This window comes from Ruditapes philippinarum, unplaced genomic scaffold (genome assembly GCF_026571515.1).
Source record: "Ruditapes philippinarum isolate M1 unplaced genomic scaffold, ASM2657151v2 ctg1084_1_1_1_1, whole genome shotgun sequence".
NCBI lineage: Eukaryota > Metazoa > Mollusca > Bivalvia > Venerida > Veneridae > Ruditapes > Ruditapes philippinarum.
Genome location: NW_026864883.1, coordinates 20,434 through 40,430, shown reverse-complemented (window position 1 = coordinate 40,430; position 19,997 = coordinate 20,434). Strand labels below are relative to the sequence as shown.

At 32.0% G+C, this 19,997-nt stretch overlaps 1 protein-coding gene across 1 annotated transcript; it reads left to right on the top strand.

The window, feature by feature from the left end:
* Positions 1–6,970: 6,970 nt before the first annotated feature.
* Positions 6,971–19,565, top strand: LOC132727156 (uncharacterized). Its single transcript, XM_060712573.1, has 5 exons — positions 6,971–7,428; positions 8,797–9,619; positions 9,935–10,089; positions 15,584–15,822; positions 19,044–19,565. The coding sequence occupies exons 1-5, from the start codon at positions 7,285–7,287 to the stop codon at positions 19,195–19,197; spliced, it is 1,515 nt and encodes a 504-aa protein (XP_060568556.1). The 5' UTR covers positions 6,971–7,284; the 3' UTR covers positions 19,198–19,565.
* The last annotated feature ends 432 nt before the right edge of the window (positions 19,566–19,997 follow it).

Below are 19,997 nucleotides of genomic sequence, written 5' to 3'. Positions count from 1 at the left end.
TCATACAATGCAAAAAGGTACTATGTGACACTTGGTACCTTTTTGCTCAAACTGATATGCATATGGTACCTTTTTGCATTACTAAATGGGAAAATATTGACATTGTACCTTTTTACATAACCTTATATGTCTGTAAATAAACATGATACTACAGAGATATTTCTACAGATTAAAGATAACATTAAAACATAATGAAAAATGTTAAAAAGTCATTTTTGGCCAAAATGTCGCTTGGTACCTTTTTGCTTTAATGGGGCGATATTGCCATGCTTTCGCGATTAGGTCATTTATTGAGGAGTCATGGCCCTTGCTTATATTGGAACGTAACTCCTCAATACATGTCTCCTGCCACTTTCACCAAACTTTCACAAAAACTATAATTCGAGGGTTTATAGCGAAACTGGTCTATCTGCTTCTATTTCTATATAAACATGGACCAGTTTCGCTCTAAGTCCTCGAATTGTTATTAAGTGACTCTGCTCATTGTTTCAGGGCTTTGTATTCCGGCCGATTTTTGTGGAGTTATTCACATTTGACAAAATATCCCCATTGATTGGGGATTTAGATGTCGATGAACATATGTGACAAGCTCAGCGATTTTTGGCCCAAATGTGATATTTGGGCGAAAATGAGTTATGACTAGTTTGTGGTAGAACAACATCTGCTGAATAGCTGGAAACAATTATTTTTAAAAAATACTTGATATTTTATGAAATATTCTAATTTGTATGACATCACCATAACAACAAAAATTACATTTTTATCTTTTATTGGTATATACAAATTAGAAATAATTCCATAGTTATACACAATAAAATAAAATAAAAAATTAAGTGACCATTCATCTTAGTGTAATATAATGTAATATCTTGATATAAAAACAATCGTTTGTTTTAAAAAAAAACGGTTGCCATGGCAACAAAAATATAAAAAAAAAAAATCATCAAATGCAATATTTTTGCACTTAACATGATTAATTCATCACCAAATTAATGCAAATATTATATTAAAAGACAACAATATTAAAGACTTTTCAGAAAAAAAGGATTTTTCATTTTACCCTTTAATTGTTATTGATATTAACTTTAAACATAAGAATTAAATTCTCAGAATAACAGTAACTTTTCCATGATTAAGGTTGATATCATAACTTAAGTTAGTCAACTTTAAAATGCACATCTATAACATGATAGCATATAAAATATGAATCCAATGCAAAACAAATAGTCTTTAATGCACTGGTTGCAAAAATGGTGTATTTTGGTTACCATGGTAACAAAAAAATGCAAAAATAACTGAATGATTTAAAATAATTGCATTTTATAAAAACATATTCCTTTTCACAATAACTTCAAAAGTCTTTCAGAATTTTAACCAAAAAAAAATAAAATAGAAAGGGCTTGCACTAGTTATGTTCCTGACTAAATTTTCAGTTACAGATATTGACAGTGTAATCATATTCTGATCAGTGTATTTTAAATTGTATAATATGAATAACATATTAGTATATTTTGAAATTGAAATAATTTCAGTTAATTTAAAACAATTACAATAACAGATTCTAGTAATCACATGGGAAGTCACAAATGAGAGTTCATTTATGTCCTTGAATTATAGTCTTGCAACCCCATGTTGAGGGTTTGACCCAAACAGGATAATAGCAACTATGTCTCCTCATATGTCTTCAGTTTTTGTAAGCAAAAAGTGTTTCATATGTAAAACTTGTTTCATAATTAAGTAAAAATATTGTAACACCTGCCACTGTAGTATTCAGCTTTTTCATGGATACTTCTAAAGACAAATTCTATGAGAATGTAATTCACTTTTGGTATACTGTCAAACAAAGACAAGTCATTGACTTCTCACATGCCATCCTGAAATAACAAAAACCTGAATAAGTATAAATGAAACAATATAGTGTATATGATGATTTGACTACAATATAGTGTATATGATATTTGACTGAACAGAAATGAACTAAAAGTAAATTGTTGTATAGTGTTGCACAGCTATTAGGTTCATATAATGTCTTGTTCATCATGTAAGTTCTTGTGTAATATATTACAGTCTATATATCATGTACAAGTGGCAGTAACATTCATCTTGAACATGACTAAAGTAATCTGAATCTACATATGTGCATGTATTGTGGTTGGAACACCGCACTCTTTATTTCAAAAGTGAAGAGAATCTGGAATATTGCATAAATATACATGCTTACCCAATTGAAATGTTTTTTATCTTGACCAATACAGTACAGTTGATACAAGTGATTGTCTTTTTTACTCCATAACCCTGGTGCTCAATAGGGCATAGAACTATGTCACACATTGTGCCTCATTTCCAACAATAGTTTAGTAAATTCATCAGCAAACAGGTGAACTATCTATGTCTTCTGAAAATTATGTATATATTTTTTAAGAGCTTAACATTATTGACAGAGTATTTGCATAAAACAATACAGCATTATTTTTAAATATAAACTTAAAATTTAGTTCATGTTACTGTACAGAGTTATGTATGTAACTTTAAAACAATATTTTTAAGATCTCATCTGATATATATAAAATGCTAAATTGCAAATAAGTTACATTACATTCAACTGCATTTCAGGAATTTTATCAATATCATTATTTGATAAAAAGGGTTGAGAATGGTCAGTTTATGATGAGTATTTACATATGTATACAAAGATTACATTCATAGTAAATCATTTGATCTTTAAACCAAGATCAAAACACTTACAAGTACATTTCCTTGAAGAATATGGCTCCAACATGCTGGATAATCATATTATCTACTTCAAAACTCTGATGAACTAAGTTGAAGACCTTAAATGTGTGTTGGCTGTCAGACCTAAAACAACAACACAAAATATTTCATCAGCAAAAAGTGCTGGCTCATGAATGTTAAAAATATCCTAGTAGCAGGGCTTCTGTTATTAAAGTTTGGGAGTCATTTACACCTTGATTTTGGCTTCCAAAATGTAATGCTTTTCCTTCTTTACCTACAAAGTGACTTCCAATTACATACATTTTGCAGTCTTTGACTGCCAATGTTTGGAATTTAATGGAAACCCTGCTGGTAGAATATGCCATGTGGTATGAGTAATGTGAATATAATATGATTTATTGTAGATACTACCAAAGGCAAAGGGCTAATAAAAATAAATGCATTTTAATATTTATCTATGGTCCACATCTTCAATCACAGTACTAGATCTATTTATTGTATTTCAAAAGCAGCATGCAGTACAAGGATAACATTTCCTTTACTAAATTGATCTTGAATTGTAATAGAAATTCATTTGTCAATAATTACAGTACTGTACTGAAGCCTTGTCATATATTTCCTTTTTTAAAAATATTTTATACAGTATAAATCTACTTGATGTAGATCTATGTCAAGCTCATTCATTGTAAACAAATTGCAAAATATGTTATGTGTCCAATTACATTTTTTGTCAAAGTGATGTAGAAAAAATACTGTAAAATGAAGTGCCAAATTTTGTTTTATTTTTCTTTTATTGCAGCCTTGACTTCAATTTATTTTGTAATGTAATCAATGTCTAATTTAGAAGAAAGTTAACAATAACTTTCTATAAAGACCATGACAAATACAAATCGAGTGCATAAACAATGTAGATCTATCCCAAAAAATGTGTCTGTCATGACCTGACCTAGATGCCGGCCATGTTTTTTTTATATAAACCAGTTCAAGTGTCATGGTCCCATTTATTTTATTGTTTAAAGTAAAAATACGATGATTATTCATATTCAACATATCAGAAAAAAATAATGAACAGAAAAAGCATAAATAATAAAATATGCACTTACCTTTATATTTATTTAAACCTCCAAATATGCAGTAACATGACGTAAAAGGTAGTGAATCTACATGTGTTTACTCGCTGACTCCTAAGTTTACACAGAGTATTTATTCTAAATATAGATTTTTGGGAAATGTTTATCGTGGAAGCTGAGAAGGGCTGTTCAAAAAGTATTTTTTGATTTCTTTCTAGTTTATTTTATTCTTTCTACTTTCAAAGATACTCTGTTTTGAAGGGAAACCCTAAAAATTAAGACATGCAAACTCGCGTGACTTTACAAGCGTTTTTCTCACAATGATTAAAAATCAATTGGGCCAAAAATCGCTGAGCGCGTCACATATATTTACATTGAAATGCATGGGACACTTAGTAATATGCCGTCAGTAAAGAGTAACACTTAGTAAAACCTCAGACCAATGAAAATACTCCATACGAAAATTGGGGAACAATCTGATGCCGTATTTTGGATTGAAAATTTGACATATGGGAAAAAGTGCGTTTTAGTTTCATAATTATGATGATTTAATTGAACATTTATTACAAATAGTAATTTAATTTTAGCATATTTAAATGTGTCACGGTTCAGAACTGTTCACTATTTAGGAGAGAAGAAGCGGCCGGATAGCTCAGTCGGTAGAGCCGCGGTACGGTATTCCGAGGGTCCCGGGTTCGAGACCCGGTCAGGCTGCACATTTTTCTCACCCTGTGACATTTGGCGCCCAACGTTGGCCGTGGTGGTATAAACTCCCAGCTCAATTTCACATTGTTCTATTTACCCATTAGAAATTCGAGGACGAATTTCAATATAGCGGGGGAGTATGTCACGGTTCAGAACTGTTCACTATTTAGGGGAGAAGATGTGGAAGCGGTCAATCGGTAGAGCCGCGGTACGGTATTCCGAGGGTCCCTGGCTCGAGTCCCGGTAAGGCTGCACATTTTTCTCACCCTGTGACAAATGCGCAATAGAAAAATTAAACAGACAAGGCACATAAACACGAACATTCAGTAATTATTTATTGCATACGTTTCGGCTATACGCCTTCACCAGCCTTCATAAGTTCATATGATTTTTTAAAACATAAATGTAACATTCACGTATGTTTATTTAAATATTTCTTATATATACACATCGACAAGAAGATTACATTACAAGATTACCTTGTTCATGTTTTTTTTTTTTTTTTTTTTTTTTTTGCAAAACTTTTGTATTCCGCCAAGTAGGGATTTTTGTGAGCTTTGTTGTTAAAATATTTCTAAAATCCATTTTGTAAATATATGGGGATAATCCAATACCATTTATAAAGTTCGTATTCGTATTTGTAACTTCCCCTGCTATCTAAAAATATCTCAGTTACAGTCAATGAACGTGTGTGTGTTTGCGTTTGGTTTAAACATATTTTATTCGATATATTTACATTATGTTGAACAATATACACAATACATTTGGGATTGGGCAGAAAGCTATGAAAGCTTATGAGTGTCCTGTCCCAGTTTAAACAATTTACATATATACAGTTCATGGCATTATCATGCACAAAATTCATTTAGTTGAAAATATATCAAAGACATTTTCAAAAATATGTATTTTGCAATTAATAAATATTAAATAAATGGTCATGAGAAAAAAAAAGCAAAAGAAAAATGAAACAAAATGTGTTTGCGTTTGCTAATCCTCGCCATCGGAAAGAGACCATATGGGCGAGCATATACTTCATTTATAACCTAAAAATAGGGGATCTGTTGTTTGTTTACTAAATGTTATATCGGTACATGTGTTATGTGCATTCTACGTACGACCTCTGCCATGGGAGGAAGATGGGTTAATCCCATTCTAAGTTTATAGATTCTAAAATTAATTATTAAAAGGTACTTATTTTAAAATGGCCAAAACTTTTATATAGAAGGTAAGGTCACAAATTAAGAAAATAGATTCAATATTTACATATAAAAGTTACAGAATTCGCATACTTACATGCGATAAAGGCATGTCAGGAACGTTTCTTTACCAATTCAATGTGGGCTCTCTGTGTATATTATTTGGTTCTAGTTTACATATAATTAATGTATACACTGGGATACATATGATTAATTACATTGTACAAGTTTGTAATTAGCAGAATTTGTTATAAATGTTAAAGTTCTACCGAACACCCGCTTTATAAGAATAATTTTGATTCGTTTAGAGATGATTGCCTCCTTTGTCATCATTGGTCTAAGATTCTTTGTTTACAAAATAAGGAGGTAAATCCGATTTTGTTAAAATTTCTGCAAGTTTTGGATTGACCTATATTGACAAGTTTGATAGAGATTTAGCAGGTGCCCGTTGCATTCCAATGTATACGTGCTTTTCTCAACTTCAGTTCTTCAATAAAACATTATTAATAGTTAAAACGTGGTGGAAAAGGCCTTATTTGTTGATCACTGTCTCATGGTATATAAATTATTATGTATTCAGATATTACACATAATAATTAATCTCCTATTACTTAAACAATTCATAGAAGAATACGAAAAAATACTATGTCCCAAATATAGCTAATTATAATAACTTGGTTACCCATAATGTGATGAGATAGTCTTTTTGTAACTTATTTAAGAAAATCTCATGCTTGAGTGAACCTGTGATAAACGTATTGCTCCATATGGGTCATAGGTTCACGTATACTAGTATTAAGTATGCTAGGTTTTTTATGTACAATTACAGTGGTAAAAGAAAAAGATAATAATGAACAACACGGGCGGGGGGCAAAGGGATATAATACAATATGGAGTCTTTTTGTGACATTATAGGTAATCTGTATTTTGTAAATAGCCATGAGACTATATGGTAAAAATAGTCTGGTACACAACCTGTTTTAGAAACTAATGAAGTTAAAATAAAGATATAACAATAAAAATAAACTTCCTAACAGCACCGTTTCACGGCCACTTATTAGGGCCACTTTTAAAATAAACTCTTAAAATAGATTTTACACAATTGCTGTGCACTGACTCAACAATTAAAAAAATTAAACTCTGTTATTGATCTACAGTATTCTATACTGTAGTATATAACTCTGGCAACTACCCCTCGCGTAAATGTTATAAAGTTCGCGTCTTAACTTGGATAATATAAATGTGTTTTGTGTAGTTAATTAACAAACTAAACAAGTCAATGAACTCTTACAAATTTGCCTTTTTAAAGATTACGATAACCGTGATTATATCACGTGATACAATTAAAATTTTAGACACGCTAAAAACGCGCAATAATACTGAAAGAGTTTTAAGTGTGACACACATGTATTGTTATAAAAATCCATGCAGTTTTAAACAAAATAAAACAGTTTCCTATGTGTGGAAAATAACTTCATATGGACAATGAAAATAGAATACGCGTTTAAGACACTCGACGAATACCGGTATCATAGATTGATAACAATTCAATTACCGGATCGATTTCAAAGAGTACTTACATGCTTTTCAATAAAATGTGGGGGATATTAGATATCACAAAACAGTGTACAGGAAATTGTTCAAAAGTGTTTCTAGTACTGCTCGGCGTCACGTGTTTAACGTTCCTTATCGTTCAACGAGATTTAATGCGGAATGTTTATGTCGTAAGTACCCTTTAATACTTATTTTAAAGAAATAATTATATGTTTATATTTACAATTATATTCAATTTTGATATATATGTACATGTAGCAATAGCACATATTCAGTCCTATTATAACAGTATCTGGAAATATGGATACCATATCGAAATTTAGAACTTTTTGTTGTTGTTATTGCTTGTTTGTTGTTGTTGATGATGTTGTTTTCAGACAGAATTTATTAAGAATGAAATTTTGTGCTGTAAGATCTGAAAAAAAAAATCAATTAATTTTGGTCACTATTGCTAGGATCATCTATAGATACCTTGCTAATGTATACATAATAATATAGTGCATTTCTTCGTGTAAATTTTAAAATCAGATACTGTTATTTAAAAATATGGACTTGCAAAAAAAAGAGAAGATATTTTGCGTTTTAAAATAAACGTCGAACTCTCGGTAAATATTTTGTAAAAGCATATAAATGTATATGCAAGCTACAAAAAAAGTGTCAGATCATTTAACAAATATCACCTCACATCAGCTCACCACCTTCACTTCTCTACCTCCAAACCAACCTCACCACCATCCCCTCACCATCATCCCAACCTCATTTTCCACATCTCCATCCCCATCTAACTCACCTTCATTCCAACCTCACCCTCAACCTGTCTACCTCCATCTCTACCGCATCCCCACCTCTCACCTCCGCCCAACTTCATTCCACCAACCTCCATCCCAACATCACCCTCAACCTTTCCGTTCCAACCACACTTTCACCTCTCCATCTCTTTTCTATCCTCATTTCTCACCTCTCCATCCCCATGCAACTCACTTTAATTTCGACCTCACTCTCAATCTCTCCACCTCCATGTCCACTTTATTTCCACCTTCGCCCCACCTCATTCCGCCCACCTCCATCCTAACCTCACCCTCAACACATATATTACCACCTCATTCCGCCCACCTCCATCATAACCGCACCCTCAACATATATTACCACCTCATTCCGCCCACCTCCATCCTAACCTCACCCTCAACACATATATTACCACCTCATTCCGCCCACCTCCATCATAACCGCACCCTCAACACATATAACCACCTCATTCCGCTCATCTCCATCCTAACCTCAACCTCTACACCTATTTTACCACCTCACCCCCATCTTTCCACATCCACCTCTGCCTGTACCTCACCCCACCCTTCCCCAATCCCCACATATAACTCCTCTTACTTCTTGGTATATCGCTTACAATTTCTAAAACGTCAACAAGTATCGCAACTTTTATCGACATTGTATTGCCACTATCGTATTTCACTGATTTGTTATGTAAAAGAAGTTTCTGTTGTTTTTGAGCATCATACATTTCATGTCTTGTTATCTTTCAGATGTACATTACTAATGGTTCACTTCTGAGTAACTCTTCATGGAACTACAGTGGAAATAAAGCGAACATATTTCTTTCAATGCGATATAGAAGAAATGGAACAGCATACAGAAATAATGAAGTGTTCGTTACAAGAAATCAATCTATCACTTACATATTAGATGACGTCACAGGCGAAATGCCATCTCTAAATTCAGAACAATCTCAGTCTTACAATGTTTCGAAGTTTGAATCAGATTATGACGTAAGGGACAAATGGCAAAAGAGCCAAGCGCTTGCTGTATTTATACTATCAGCAACCGGCAGCAATCAAACAAATATTGGTGGCTATCGACATGAGATCAAATTAAATGGTTGGCATGGTGCCAAACATAGACTCACAGCCATCAAGTGTTGTGTTCTTTTGGTTAATGGCACAAGAAAACATTATTTAAATCCTAATAAGACAACGCGCGGAAAGCGATTAAATCTGGTAGCAACACAATTGACATGTCCAATAAAAAGTTCGTTGATGGACGTCACGGGGGTCACGGTGGAATTTGCGAAAAAGAAGTGCCCAACCAAAAATTCTGATTATATAGTGCCATTCATTCCAAAGCGTCAACCACAACGTCATTCGTTTGCTATATGCTTGAAAATTTTATATGGAAATGTTGATAACAAATTATTAATTGACTGGATAGAGTTTTACAGGGAGATAAAAGTTGACAAAGTATTTACGTTTGTTTATAACATCACAGAAGATACCAATAAAATCATCCAATACTATGAACGGTTAGGATTTTTAGAGACGAGACAGTTTGCATTTCCATGGAAGAAAGGGCGTAAGTTTTCTTTTACCTATTTTATTCTCCATTTTGGCTAGTTCGTTGAAGTTCGTTTGCATACAAGTTACATTAAACAAAAACTATGCGATTAAATACGAATGTTTACAGATCGTGAGCTCCATAATTAGCAACGTTCTCATTTTGTAAAAGAATTTAAATAAACAGAATTTCATTCTCACTTAAAACGTTTAAAAGGAATTGGCAACTCTATAATCTCTTTATTGGGGTAGTTGACGGATGAAGCATTCTGTTATAAAACATATAAAGTACTTTAACCTTTTATCTATAGCTTTATTTTATATGGTGTTATAGGTAATGTCGGCATGAAAACACCGTTGGCATGGGAGGACGAACAGGTTGTTGTTTATGATTGCATTTACCGTCTCCATGGTTACACATACGTTGCTATAATTGATTTAGACGAATTTCTACTCCCTAGGAAGCATGACAACATTAAGGACACAATGGTATGCATGTGTATTTTTTGTTCTGCTATAGAACTTATGAAATTAGAATGAATATATTTTGCAACGGTACACTGATATCTCGAAAAATGTACATGCAGAAATAGGCTTAGAACTTATAACTTATTTATAAACGTTTTGTAAAAAGTGTACGTATGTCGTATCATATGGGTTGCGCCTTTGTAATTGAAACATGTCCGGTAAGAAAATATTCCGGAGCAAGAGAAGTTTGTAAATGCGGTATTGAAGATTAAGGACGTTTGAAATCGGGAGTTTTTATATAGACATATAGGCAAAATTAAAACTGTTCAATAGAATTTCTTTTAACTTGGCATGTTGTTAGAATATGATAACAGAAGCATTTTAAGCGAAAAAAAATTGGGGTTACCGTTCTCGTTTTTTGAGTTATCTGCCCCTGAATCAGAAATTTCTACTTATTTGAGGTCATTTCAAGGGCAGATAACTTATACATACTTAAACGAATTCTTGATTTTACTTCTGGATTATGTTTTTCTTTTTATTGTTGAGTACAATACATAATAACATGCAATTCCTTATATCGTTTCTGTTATTTTTTTTCAATGAAAATAAAGGTACTTTAAATTCTTAAAAAATAGGGCATTTTTTAAGAAAAAATGCACAGGTAAAAAGAAAATGTGGAAAAAAAACTACCCACTCTAAAAATTTGTTCTGGAAATTTTGCATATCGATTAAAAGGAAGGTAAGCTTTATGAAAATAAGAAAATAAAATGTATTGTTTCCCTTCATTGTAAATTATCTGCCCTTGAATTTAACGAAAAACTCGAATTCAAGGGCAGATAACTCGAAAATGAGAACGGTGACCCCAATTTTTTTTTGCTTAAAATGTTTCTATTATTATATTCTAACAACATGCCAAATTTAAATAAATCCTATTGAACAGTTTTATTTTGCCTATATGTCTACATGAAAACTCCCAAAAACGTCCTTAAACACTTATTATTTTAGAATTTCCCCTGTATAAATCTGTTGTAAAGCACAAAGGCTTATAGTATAAATGTCAATTATAATTTTATGAGTGAAACAAATAGTCTGGTATTTCTTTCTACAAATCCAGATATGATAAGAGTACTTGTAAAGATCCGGTTTAAAGATTCTTACAATAAGAAATAATTCGTTATACTGAAAATCTCCAGGAAATTAGATTTTTAGCTGATAGTATATCTCTAAATTTTAGTACATTTTAAGTGTTATTTTAATTATACAATATCTGATGTTGTTTTCATGTAAGGATGCCAATATCGTGAACAGTTACCACGTGTAACCAAACTTAAACAATGGATATGTCTTTGCACTTGAACCCTTTGGAGAATTTCTTCAAGAAGGATAACATAATGCTAATGAAATAATATTGACTGACTAAGCTTGTTTTTAAAGGGACTCCTGAAGTTTTTTCACGTTAAGGGACTAGACATATTTTCCTTTGACGAAGTTCTGAACCTATAACTAGTGTGCCATATTTTTTTGTCATTCAGGTCATTATCAGAAAAATCATTTGTATTATGCAAAATGACCCAAACAACGATTTTCACTCAAGTCGGGCTAAGAATCGCACTCAAAACGATGTTTTATTTAACTCTAAGTATATCTCCTTATCATTTTTAGCATGTTTTCCTCATTTGAAGTGCTTTACTTGATCTATATAAGATTTCAAATTTAATGATTTTAGTTTTTTTTGAAATTGTACTTTAAAGATGAGGCATAATCTATTGCAATACTCGTTGAAATAAAAATGTTTCTTTCGAGTCAAAAACTAAAAAGATATAGAGATATATGTATACTATATCTCATTCTTTTATCATATGTTCAACTGTTATTTTCAATAATTACTTATATGTATTGTTTGTCCTTGAAAAATAATGTATGATAATGTGTTAATAGTAAGGAACGAAATGCTAAAATGTCTAAATTTTAAATTCATGTTCTGTGACATTTTGTTTAAATAAATAATGGTCTAAACGCTCTAAAACCACTGAGCACTGACGCAGTTGTCAAAAGTTGTACTCACATTGGCACAATTTCATAATAACATTTAAATGACATTATCATTAAAGGGTATATAGTTTCCTACAAGTAGAGGTTTTGATGCAAAAGCATCAAGTCGCCGGATAAAAAAAAGATTGTATTATCGTGATAAATATAAGAAAATTTCAGTTTAATGGTTCAAGTATAAAGAAAAGAGGAGCAATGTGTTGACTCTGTTGAGTGATGTTTATTCATAATAAAACATCATATCTGAAGCAAACTTGCTTAGCAATATTGTCAAGAAACACATAAATGGTCAAGTTTTGCAAAATATAGAAAAAAATCATACAAGGAAACATTAAAAATCACAATGAATTTGAAACTAACTGAAAGTCTAACACCTTTCCATCGAGGCTTGTAAGGGAAGTAGACCGCCTCCGTGGTCGAGGGGTTAGAGACGATGACTTCTAATCCAGTTACCTCTCTGGCGTGGGTTCGATCCCCGAGAGATGCTTTGGTAGTTTAGCACGGAGGAAGGTAGTCTAGTACTGGTGTAAATCTCCAGTATCGATGGTTAGGAAAATACCCGTTTATATGACTGAAATATTGTTGAGAAAAGGCGCAAAAAGAAACAAACAAACAAACAATTGTAAGGCAAGTGGTATGCTGGTAATTGTACTTGTAATTCTACTTTATATATATACCGTTGTACCATACATTGTAATCCGTATGGTTTACTTTAGTACGGAGCCCCTAAGGTGACATTCTCGACACTTTTCTCCCGGCATTTAATTCGTTTTTACGAAATATTAATTCGTAATTACGAAATATCAATTCGTATTTACGAAATATTAATTCGTTTTTACGAAATATTATTTCGTAATTACGAAATATTATTTCGTAATTACGAAATATTAATTCGTAAAAACGAAATGTTATTTCGTAATTACGAAATAATAATTCGTTTTAACGAAATATTAATTCGTTTTTACGAAATATTAATTCGTATTTACGAAATATTAATTCGTTTTTACGAAATGTTATTTCGTAATTACGAAATATTATTTCGTTATTACGAAATATTTATTCGTAAAAACGAAATGTTATTTCGTAATTACGAAATAATAATTCGTTTTTACGAAATATTATTTCGTTTTTACGAAATATTAATTCGTATTTACGAAATATTATTTCGTTATTACGAAATATTAATTCGTAAAAACGAAATATTATTTCGTAATTACGAAATATTAATTCGTTTTTACCAAATCTTATAAGGTCATTTTGCGCTTGATAAAGAACCTGCTAATCTCACAAATGGGTCATTTACAATCAGCCTTTCGATTAAATGCCGAATGGTTCTCAAGTTATTATATTTAAGTGAACAGGGTTTTTAAGTTAGAAGTCATTATCTGGCCAAAAATGTCTATTTTTTCCTTTTGTCAAATACATGTTCCTATCAGCAGTGTTTTAATGTTTGAGGCAATCTTTTATCACATGTTTCTTTAAAACAGAAACATGCGATATTATTCCGTTCTTTTATCATATACATAAGTAAAACTAATGGGACGAGAGGGGGGGGGTCCAGACTTTCACTAATCTAATCAGTTTAAACAAATTAGAAATGTCCGTGTTTGGATTTAAAGCACAGGACCCCCATTTTAACTTAATTTTCCTAGCGCGTGTACTATCACGGCTGTGGCTCAACGCTATTGACAGGCGATTATTTTAATTTATGTACAATAGTGTAAAGTTAAAAAACTTGGGGAGAACAAAAATCACTATTTATATTGCATGAACATGCCTTATATTCAGTGAAGAACTTAGTTTTGAGGCCTTATTTATAACTATTACCAAAACTATTTGAAACCCTAGAAAAAAATTAATTCGTTTTTACGAAATATTATTTCGTATTTACGAATTATTATTTCGTAATTACGAAATAACATTTCGTTTTTACGAATAAATATTTCGTAATTACGAAATAATATTTCGTAAAAACGAATTAATATTTCGTAATTACGAATTAATATTTCGTAAAAACGAATTAATATTTCGTAATTACGAATTATTATTTCGTAAAAACGAATTAATTTTTCGTATTTACGAATTAATATTTCGTAAAAACGAATAATTATTTCGTAATTACGAATTATTATTTCGTAAAAACGAATTAAGTTCCGGAAAAAAAAGTGTGGAAAATGTCACCTTAGGGGCTCCGTACTTTAGAATGTTTTGGTGTCTGCATAAAAAATATTCTTATGTGCTATCGAAAAAATATACAATTTAGTTCAAATCAATATTCCCGTTGTTACACGTTTAATTGCCTTTCAGTGCGATAAACTATCAACACAAAAATAGTTTATTAGTTTTCTCTGTTCCGGATCCACGGATTTTCCCTCTACGTCATAGTTTTGGAAACCTGCGTGACGGAAAACGACGGAATATAACGAAATCAACCATTATCACTTCAGCATAAATTTATTTTGTGATGTTCAGCCTAAACTAAACTATTGGACGTTCTTGTGAAAGGGCCAAGTTTAACCCTTTACTAAGAAAATAGGGAAAGATTTTGAAAATCTATTTTAATGTGTAAAATATGAGTATACAGACCTTTCTAATGATATAAAACATGAAACTGATTAATGAAAAATAACTTTGTAATGATACATACAAAATTACTATGATTTGCAATTTATCGGCTGAACCATTAACAAGTTAACTCGTATGTCTTATCAGCAATTTGTTACTATTAATAGATTTTATAACACTAACATAAAAAGTGTAGTCACGTGATTCTTACAAAAGAACAGGTAGAAACTGTTTATAATTAGATACAATTATGAAATAGAATAGGTTTCATAAGATATAAACACCCAGATAATTTAAAAGTGTCATTTCAATTATTATGCATGATTTATTTATCATAAAATAGCAACCTTTGACACTTAGAAAAAAATAACAGTATCCCTAAATTTAATGACTTATTCATAGGGATACATTATTTATTCATTTTATAGAAATTGCAATGATGCTTTTTAAGATGTCAATATTTATACATTTCATTTCATTGAGCAACGTTATCATATGTTTGAATTTTTGAAATTACTGAAAAATAATTGTGGTCTTTAATTGTTCACTTATTGACATGCTTTTAATTTAAGATTTTAAGGCCTTCTCCTACCATAGGTATAATATTAAACTATTACAAATATAGTCGCCAGTTTCTACTGGCGACTTATAAAAGATATTTTGCTCGACTCGGAATACACTCCTATTATGTACCTTCTATGACTAAAAGACTTCAAAACACTGACCTGTAAAACACGGCTTGGGTATCAAATCAACAAAGTTGCGTGTTGTATTTATTCTACATGTCTGTTTAAATGTTTGTTACTGTCAATGAAGAAGAAAAGAATCTGAGGTTTACTTCTGCCTTGAAGAGATAAAAATCAAATTTTATTTACACGGGTTCTAATTTGTTTACTTGTAGGAATATTTAATAAAAAGACACCCGAAAGCAGCTGGATTTTCTTTGAAAAGTTTCATTTTCAATAAAGATTGGGGTGTGTCAGGGAGGAACAATGGCTCAGATGTCGTGAAGTACATACAAAGAACAAGTGCACTTACAGGGACGCGTGCCCGTGCAAAGAATATACTTATTCCGTCACGTGTTGCAGTTGACAGAATATTCTGTACACACGAGTTTAATCCAATCACTGGATATAAAAGGTAAATATAAGTCATTAATTCATATTTACTGTTTACAACAAAACAATCTAAAAATTTCGAAATTGACTTTACACAGTTATGGTTCCAGTAAGAATCAACTTTAAAATGTATTCAAATGTATAAAACTATTTGAGGAAAAAGATGATATTCCATTGATAACGATTACATCGTGTCTGTCTTTTTAGCTCACCTGTCACAAAGTGACAGGGTGAGCTTTTGTGATCGCTTTTCGTCCGGCGTCCGTCCGTCCGTCCGTCCGTCGTCCGTAAACTTTTACTTTAAATGACATCTCCTCATAAACCACTAGGCCAATTTCATCCAAACTTCACAGGAATGTTCCTTTGGTGGTCACCTTTAAAAATTGTTCAAAGAATTTAATTCCATGCAGAACTCTGGTTGCCATGGCAACCGATAGAAAAAACTTAAAATATCTTCTTTTAAAAAACCCAAAGCTTAGATGTTTAGCATGAAATATCTTCTAATGGGTGTCTACCAAGTTTGTTCAAATAAAAGCCCTGGGGTCAAAAATTGGCCCCGCCCCAGGGGTCATTGATTTTCCCTATATGCATATAGTAAAACCTTAAAAAATCTTCTTTTAAAGAACCCAAAGAGCTAGAGCTAAGATATTTAGCATGAAACATCCTCTAATGGGTGTCTACCAAGTTTGTTCAAATAAAAGCCCTGGGGTCAAATTTGGCCCCGCCCCAGGGGGTCATTGATTTACCCTATAGGCATATAGTACAACCTTAAAAAATCTTCTTTTAAAAAACCCAAAGAGGTAGAGCTTAGATATTTGGCATGAAACATCTTCTAGTCAGTGTCTACAAAGTTTGTTCAAATAAAAGCCCTGGAGTCAAAATTGGCCCGGCCCCAGGGGGTCATTGATTTTCCCTATATGCATATAGTAAAACCTTAAAAAATCTTCTTTTAAAGAACCCAAAGAGCTAGAGCTAAGATATTTAGCATGAAACATCCTCTAATGGGTGTCTACCAAGTTTGTTCAAATAAAAGCTCTAGGGTCAAAATTTGCCCCGCCCCAGGGGGTCATTGATTTACCCTATATGCATATAGTAAAACCTTAAAAAATCTTCTTTTAAAAAACCCAAAGAGGTAGAGCTTACATATTTGGCATGAAACATCTTCTAGTCAGTGTCTACCAAGTTTGTTCAAATAAAAGCCCTAGGGTCAAAATTGGCCCCGCCCCAGGGGGTCATTGATTTTCCCTATATGCATATAGTAAAACCTTAAAAAATCTTCTTTTAAAGAACCCAAAGAGCTAGAGCTAAGATATTTAGCATGAAACATCCTCTAATGGGTGTCTTCCAAGTTTGTTCAAATAAAAGCCCTGGGGTCAAATTTGGCCCCGCCCCAGGCATACATGTGACATCCCGGCGGGATTTAAAAAAATCCCGATATTTCAACACTGATCCCGATTCCCGATATTACAGCTTGAATTCCCGATATTTAAAAAAAAATCAACATAAAAAAAATTAACAGCACCTGTATCTAAAATGTAAACCGTGCCTCCGGGCATTGATTGTTATCTGTCCATATCCTAAATTATAGCGGATTAAATGTTGAGTCGCTAATTAACAGCAAGATGACGTAATAAACAGTTCCAATACCCAAAGTTATTCTCACATGTTTAACTTATCACGTTTAACTTATCACGTGTCGTGTGTCAGTCAATTGACCTCTTTTGTAATTTGGCAGTAGGTATTACACGCTACGTCATCAAAACTACCCTGTAAATTTACATGTATGAATTCGGCTCAACCTTTGATTTTCTTTGATTAGTGCCGCACTGATAAAGATAAAAGGGGAGCAGAATCATTTAAAGTGGATCATTCAAAACCTGTTTGAGATGTCTAATTAACCTATTTTTAGTGAGTTGGTAATTTTTTGTTTTGTTTAGGAATTACGCAATCATCGAGGCAAAAATGTGGATTTAATTAACAGAACGATTCTTGCATTTATTTTGAGTCTTTTACTTATGTTACGTTATTTAACTGCCATAGTCTTATGTTTATAAATAGTTGTTTGCACGTTTTCAAAATAGCTTGTGTTTAATTATTGAATGACTGAAAAGGACATTATTATTCTTCAAACTGAAAATAATGAAAATGTGAAAGTGTGACTGTTTTAGAAATAGCCAGTATGACTACACTTATTTATTAATCTATTTATTTATTTTTTTGGTGAAATAAATTAATATTGATCAACAAAAACATCATAAAAAGTATTATCATTTAATGATTTTGAGGGTAATATAGATTCTTTGAACCAAATGTGCCAAACACGCACTGAAATTCGAGTCGATAAAAAAATCCAGTTTTGAGCCTCAAAATCCAGCTGAAAATCCAGATTTGGCCCATTTCATTTGTCACATGTATGCCCCGGGGGTCATTGATTTACCCTATATGCATATAGTAAAAACTTAAAAAAATTTCTTTAAAAAAACCCAAAGAGCTAGAGCTTAGCTATTAAGCACGAAACCTCTTCTAGTGGGTGTCTAACAAGTTTGTTCAAATAAAAGCCCTGGGGTCAAAATTGGCCCCGCCCCAGGGGGTCATTGTTTTTCCTTTTATGTATATAGTTAAAACATAAAAAATCTTCTTTTAAAAAATCTTAAAAAAGCTAGAGCTAAGATATTTAGCATGAAACATCTTCTAATGAGTGTTCTACCATATTTGTTAAAATTAAGGGCCCTGGGGTTAAAAAAATTGGGCCCCGCCCGGGATCATTGATTTTTCCTTTTATGTATATAGTAAAAACTGAAAAAATGTTCTGTTAAAAAGCCCAAAGAGATAGAGTTTAGATATTAAGCATGAGATTATCTTCTAGTGAGTGTTTACCAAGTTTGTTCAAATAAAAGCCCTGGGGACAAAATTGGCCCGCACAGAGGGGGTGGGTCATTGTTTATCACTGTATGTGTTTAGTAAAAACTTAAAGATTTTCTTAGAGCTAGAGCTTAGATATTTATCATGAAACATCCTCTAATGGGTGTCTACCAAGTTTGTTCAAATAAAAGCCCCTGGGTTAAAATTAGCCCCGCCCCTGGGGCCTATATACAGGTGAGCGATTTCAGGGCCATCATGGCCCTCTTGTTTACAGAGTCTGTTTTTTTACACCAGAGTTTATTACATTGTATGCAACGCAGAAATGGTAAATAAACAATTAAACACTGATTAAAAGACACTTGTTTTTTTTTTCCTTTTCAGGTATACAGTTAATGAATCAACACTTGCACTCAATCATTACCGCGTATGTTACGACAACATTAAACAAATATGTGATAAACGAAAGAGCGTAACAGACGTGTCTATAATAAAAGTGATGGACAAAATACGAAACATAACGCGCAATATGATTTGATGCTGGAAGTTATTATTTCGAGATCTTGATAAATCGTGTTCATAATGAATATCTTCTAATTGTCGTTTGACACAGTCACTGCAGTCATAATGATGACATATGCTGCTCGGCATTACTGTAGAATATGTGTTTGATCAGTGGTGTGGTTCTAGGACACACAATTCATCTGTATTGTTCTCAAAGTCTGCACCTTCCAAGTATCTGATCTGTTGCCACAAAAGCAATGTGATGTTTGACATTAATAGATCAGAACAGATACTTTATTTTTTACTTGTACAATTTATATACATACGCAAGCAGATATATCGCTGTTCTTTATTACCAACAAATTTGTGTAGATACAATGTACAAGAAAACTCACGGTGCTTTAACCCCGACAGGGCATGAGGGAAAATTTGTAAATTTTTGCAAAAAAATTTTTTTTGAATCTTAAATTTTTTAATTTTTGTTTTCTTTTGTGTACTTTATATTTTTTAAGGACCTTTTTCCCTATTATTTGGTTTAAATAATATAAGCTACTACATTTGAAATTTAAAAAAAGAAACCTAGGTAAATATCAAAGTTCATACAAATGTAGTATATAGGTATATTACTGTGATATACCATTCTTAATGTATACAAAAGTGTTTAATTGGAACCATTCACCGCTTAACATTTGCCGTGCCTCAAACAAACAAAAATACAATAGCACTATACTACACATCTTTCAACAATGTTTCCTCTTTTGACTATTTAAACTGATATACTTTCAAATACTTGAAAAGTTATTGTCCAGTATTTATACGCTAAAGTTTTAACAA

Excerpts from the sequence above, each read along its gene's own strand:
- LOC132727156 (XM_060712573.1), top strand. The coding sequence starts at position 7,285 with ATGCTTTTCAATAAAATGTGGGGGATATTAGATATCACAAAACAGTGT. Across the intron at positions 7,429-8,796 it reads TAATGCGGAATGTTTATGTC|ATGTACATTACTAATGGTTC; the intron begins GTAAGTACCCTT and ends GTTATCTTTCAG. Across the intron at positions 9,620-9,934 it reads ATTTCCATGGAAGAAAGGGC|GTAATGTCGGCATGAAAACA; the intron begins GTAAGTTTTCTT and ends ATGGTGTTATAG.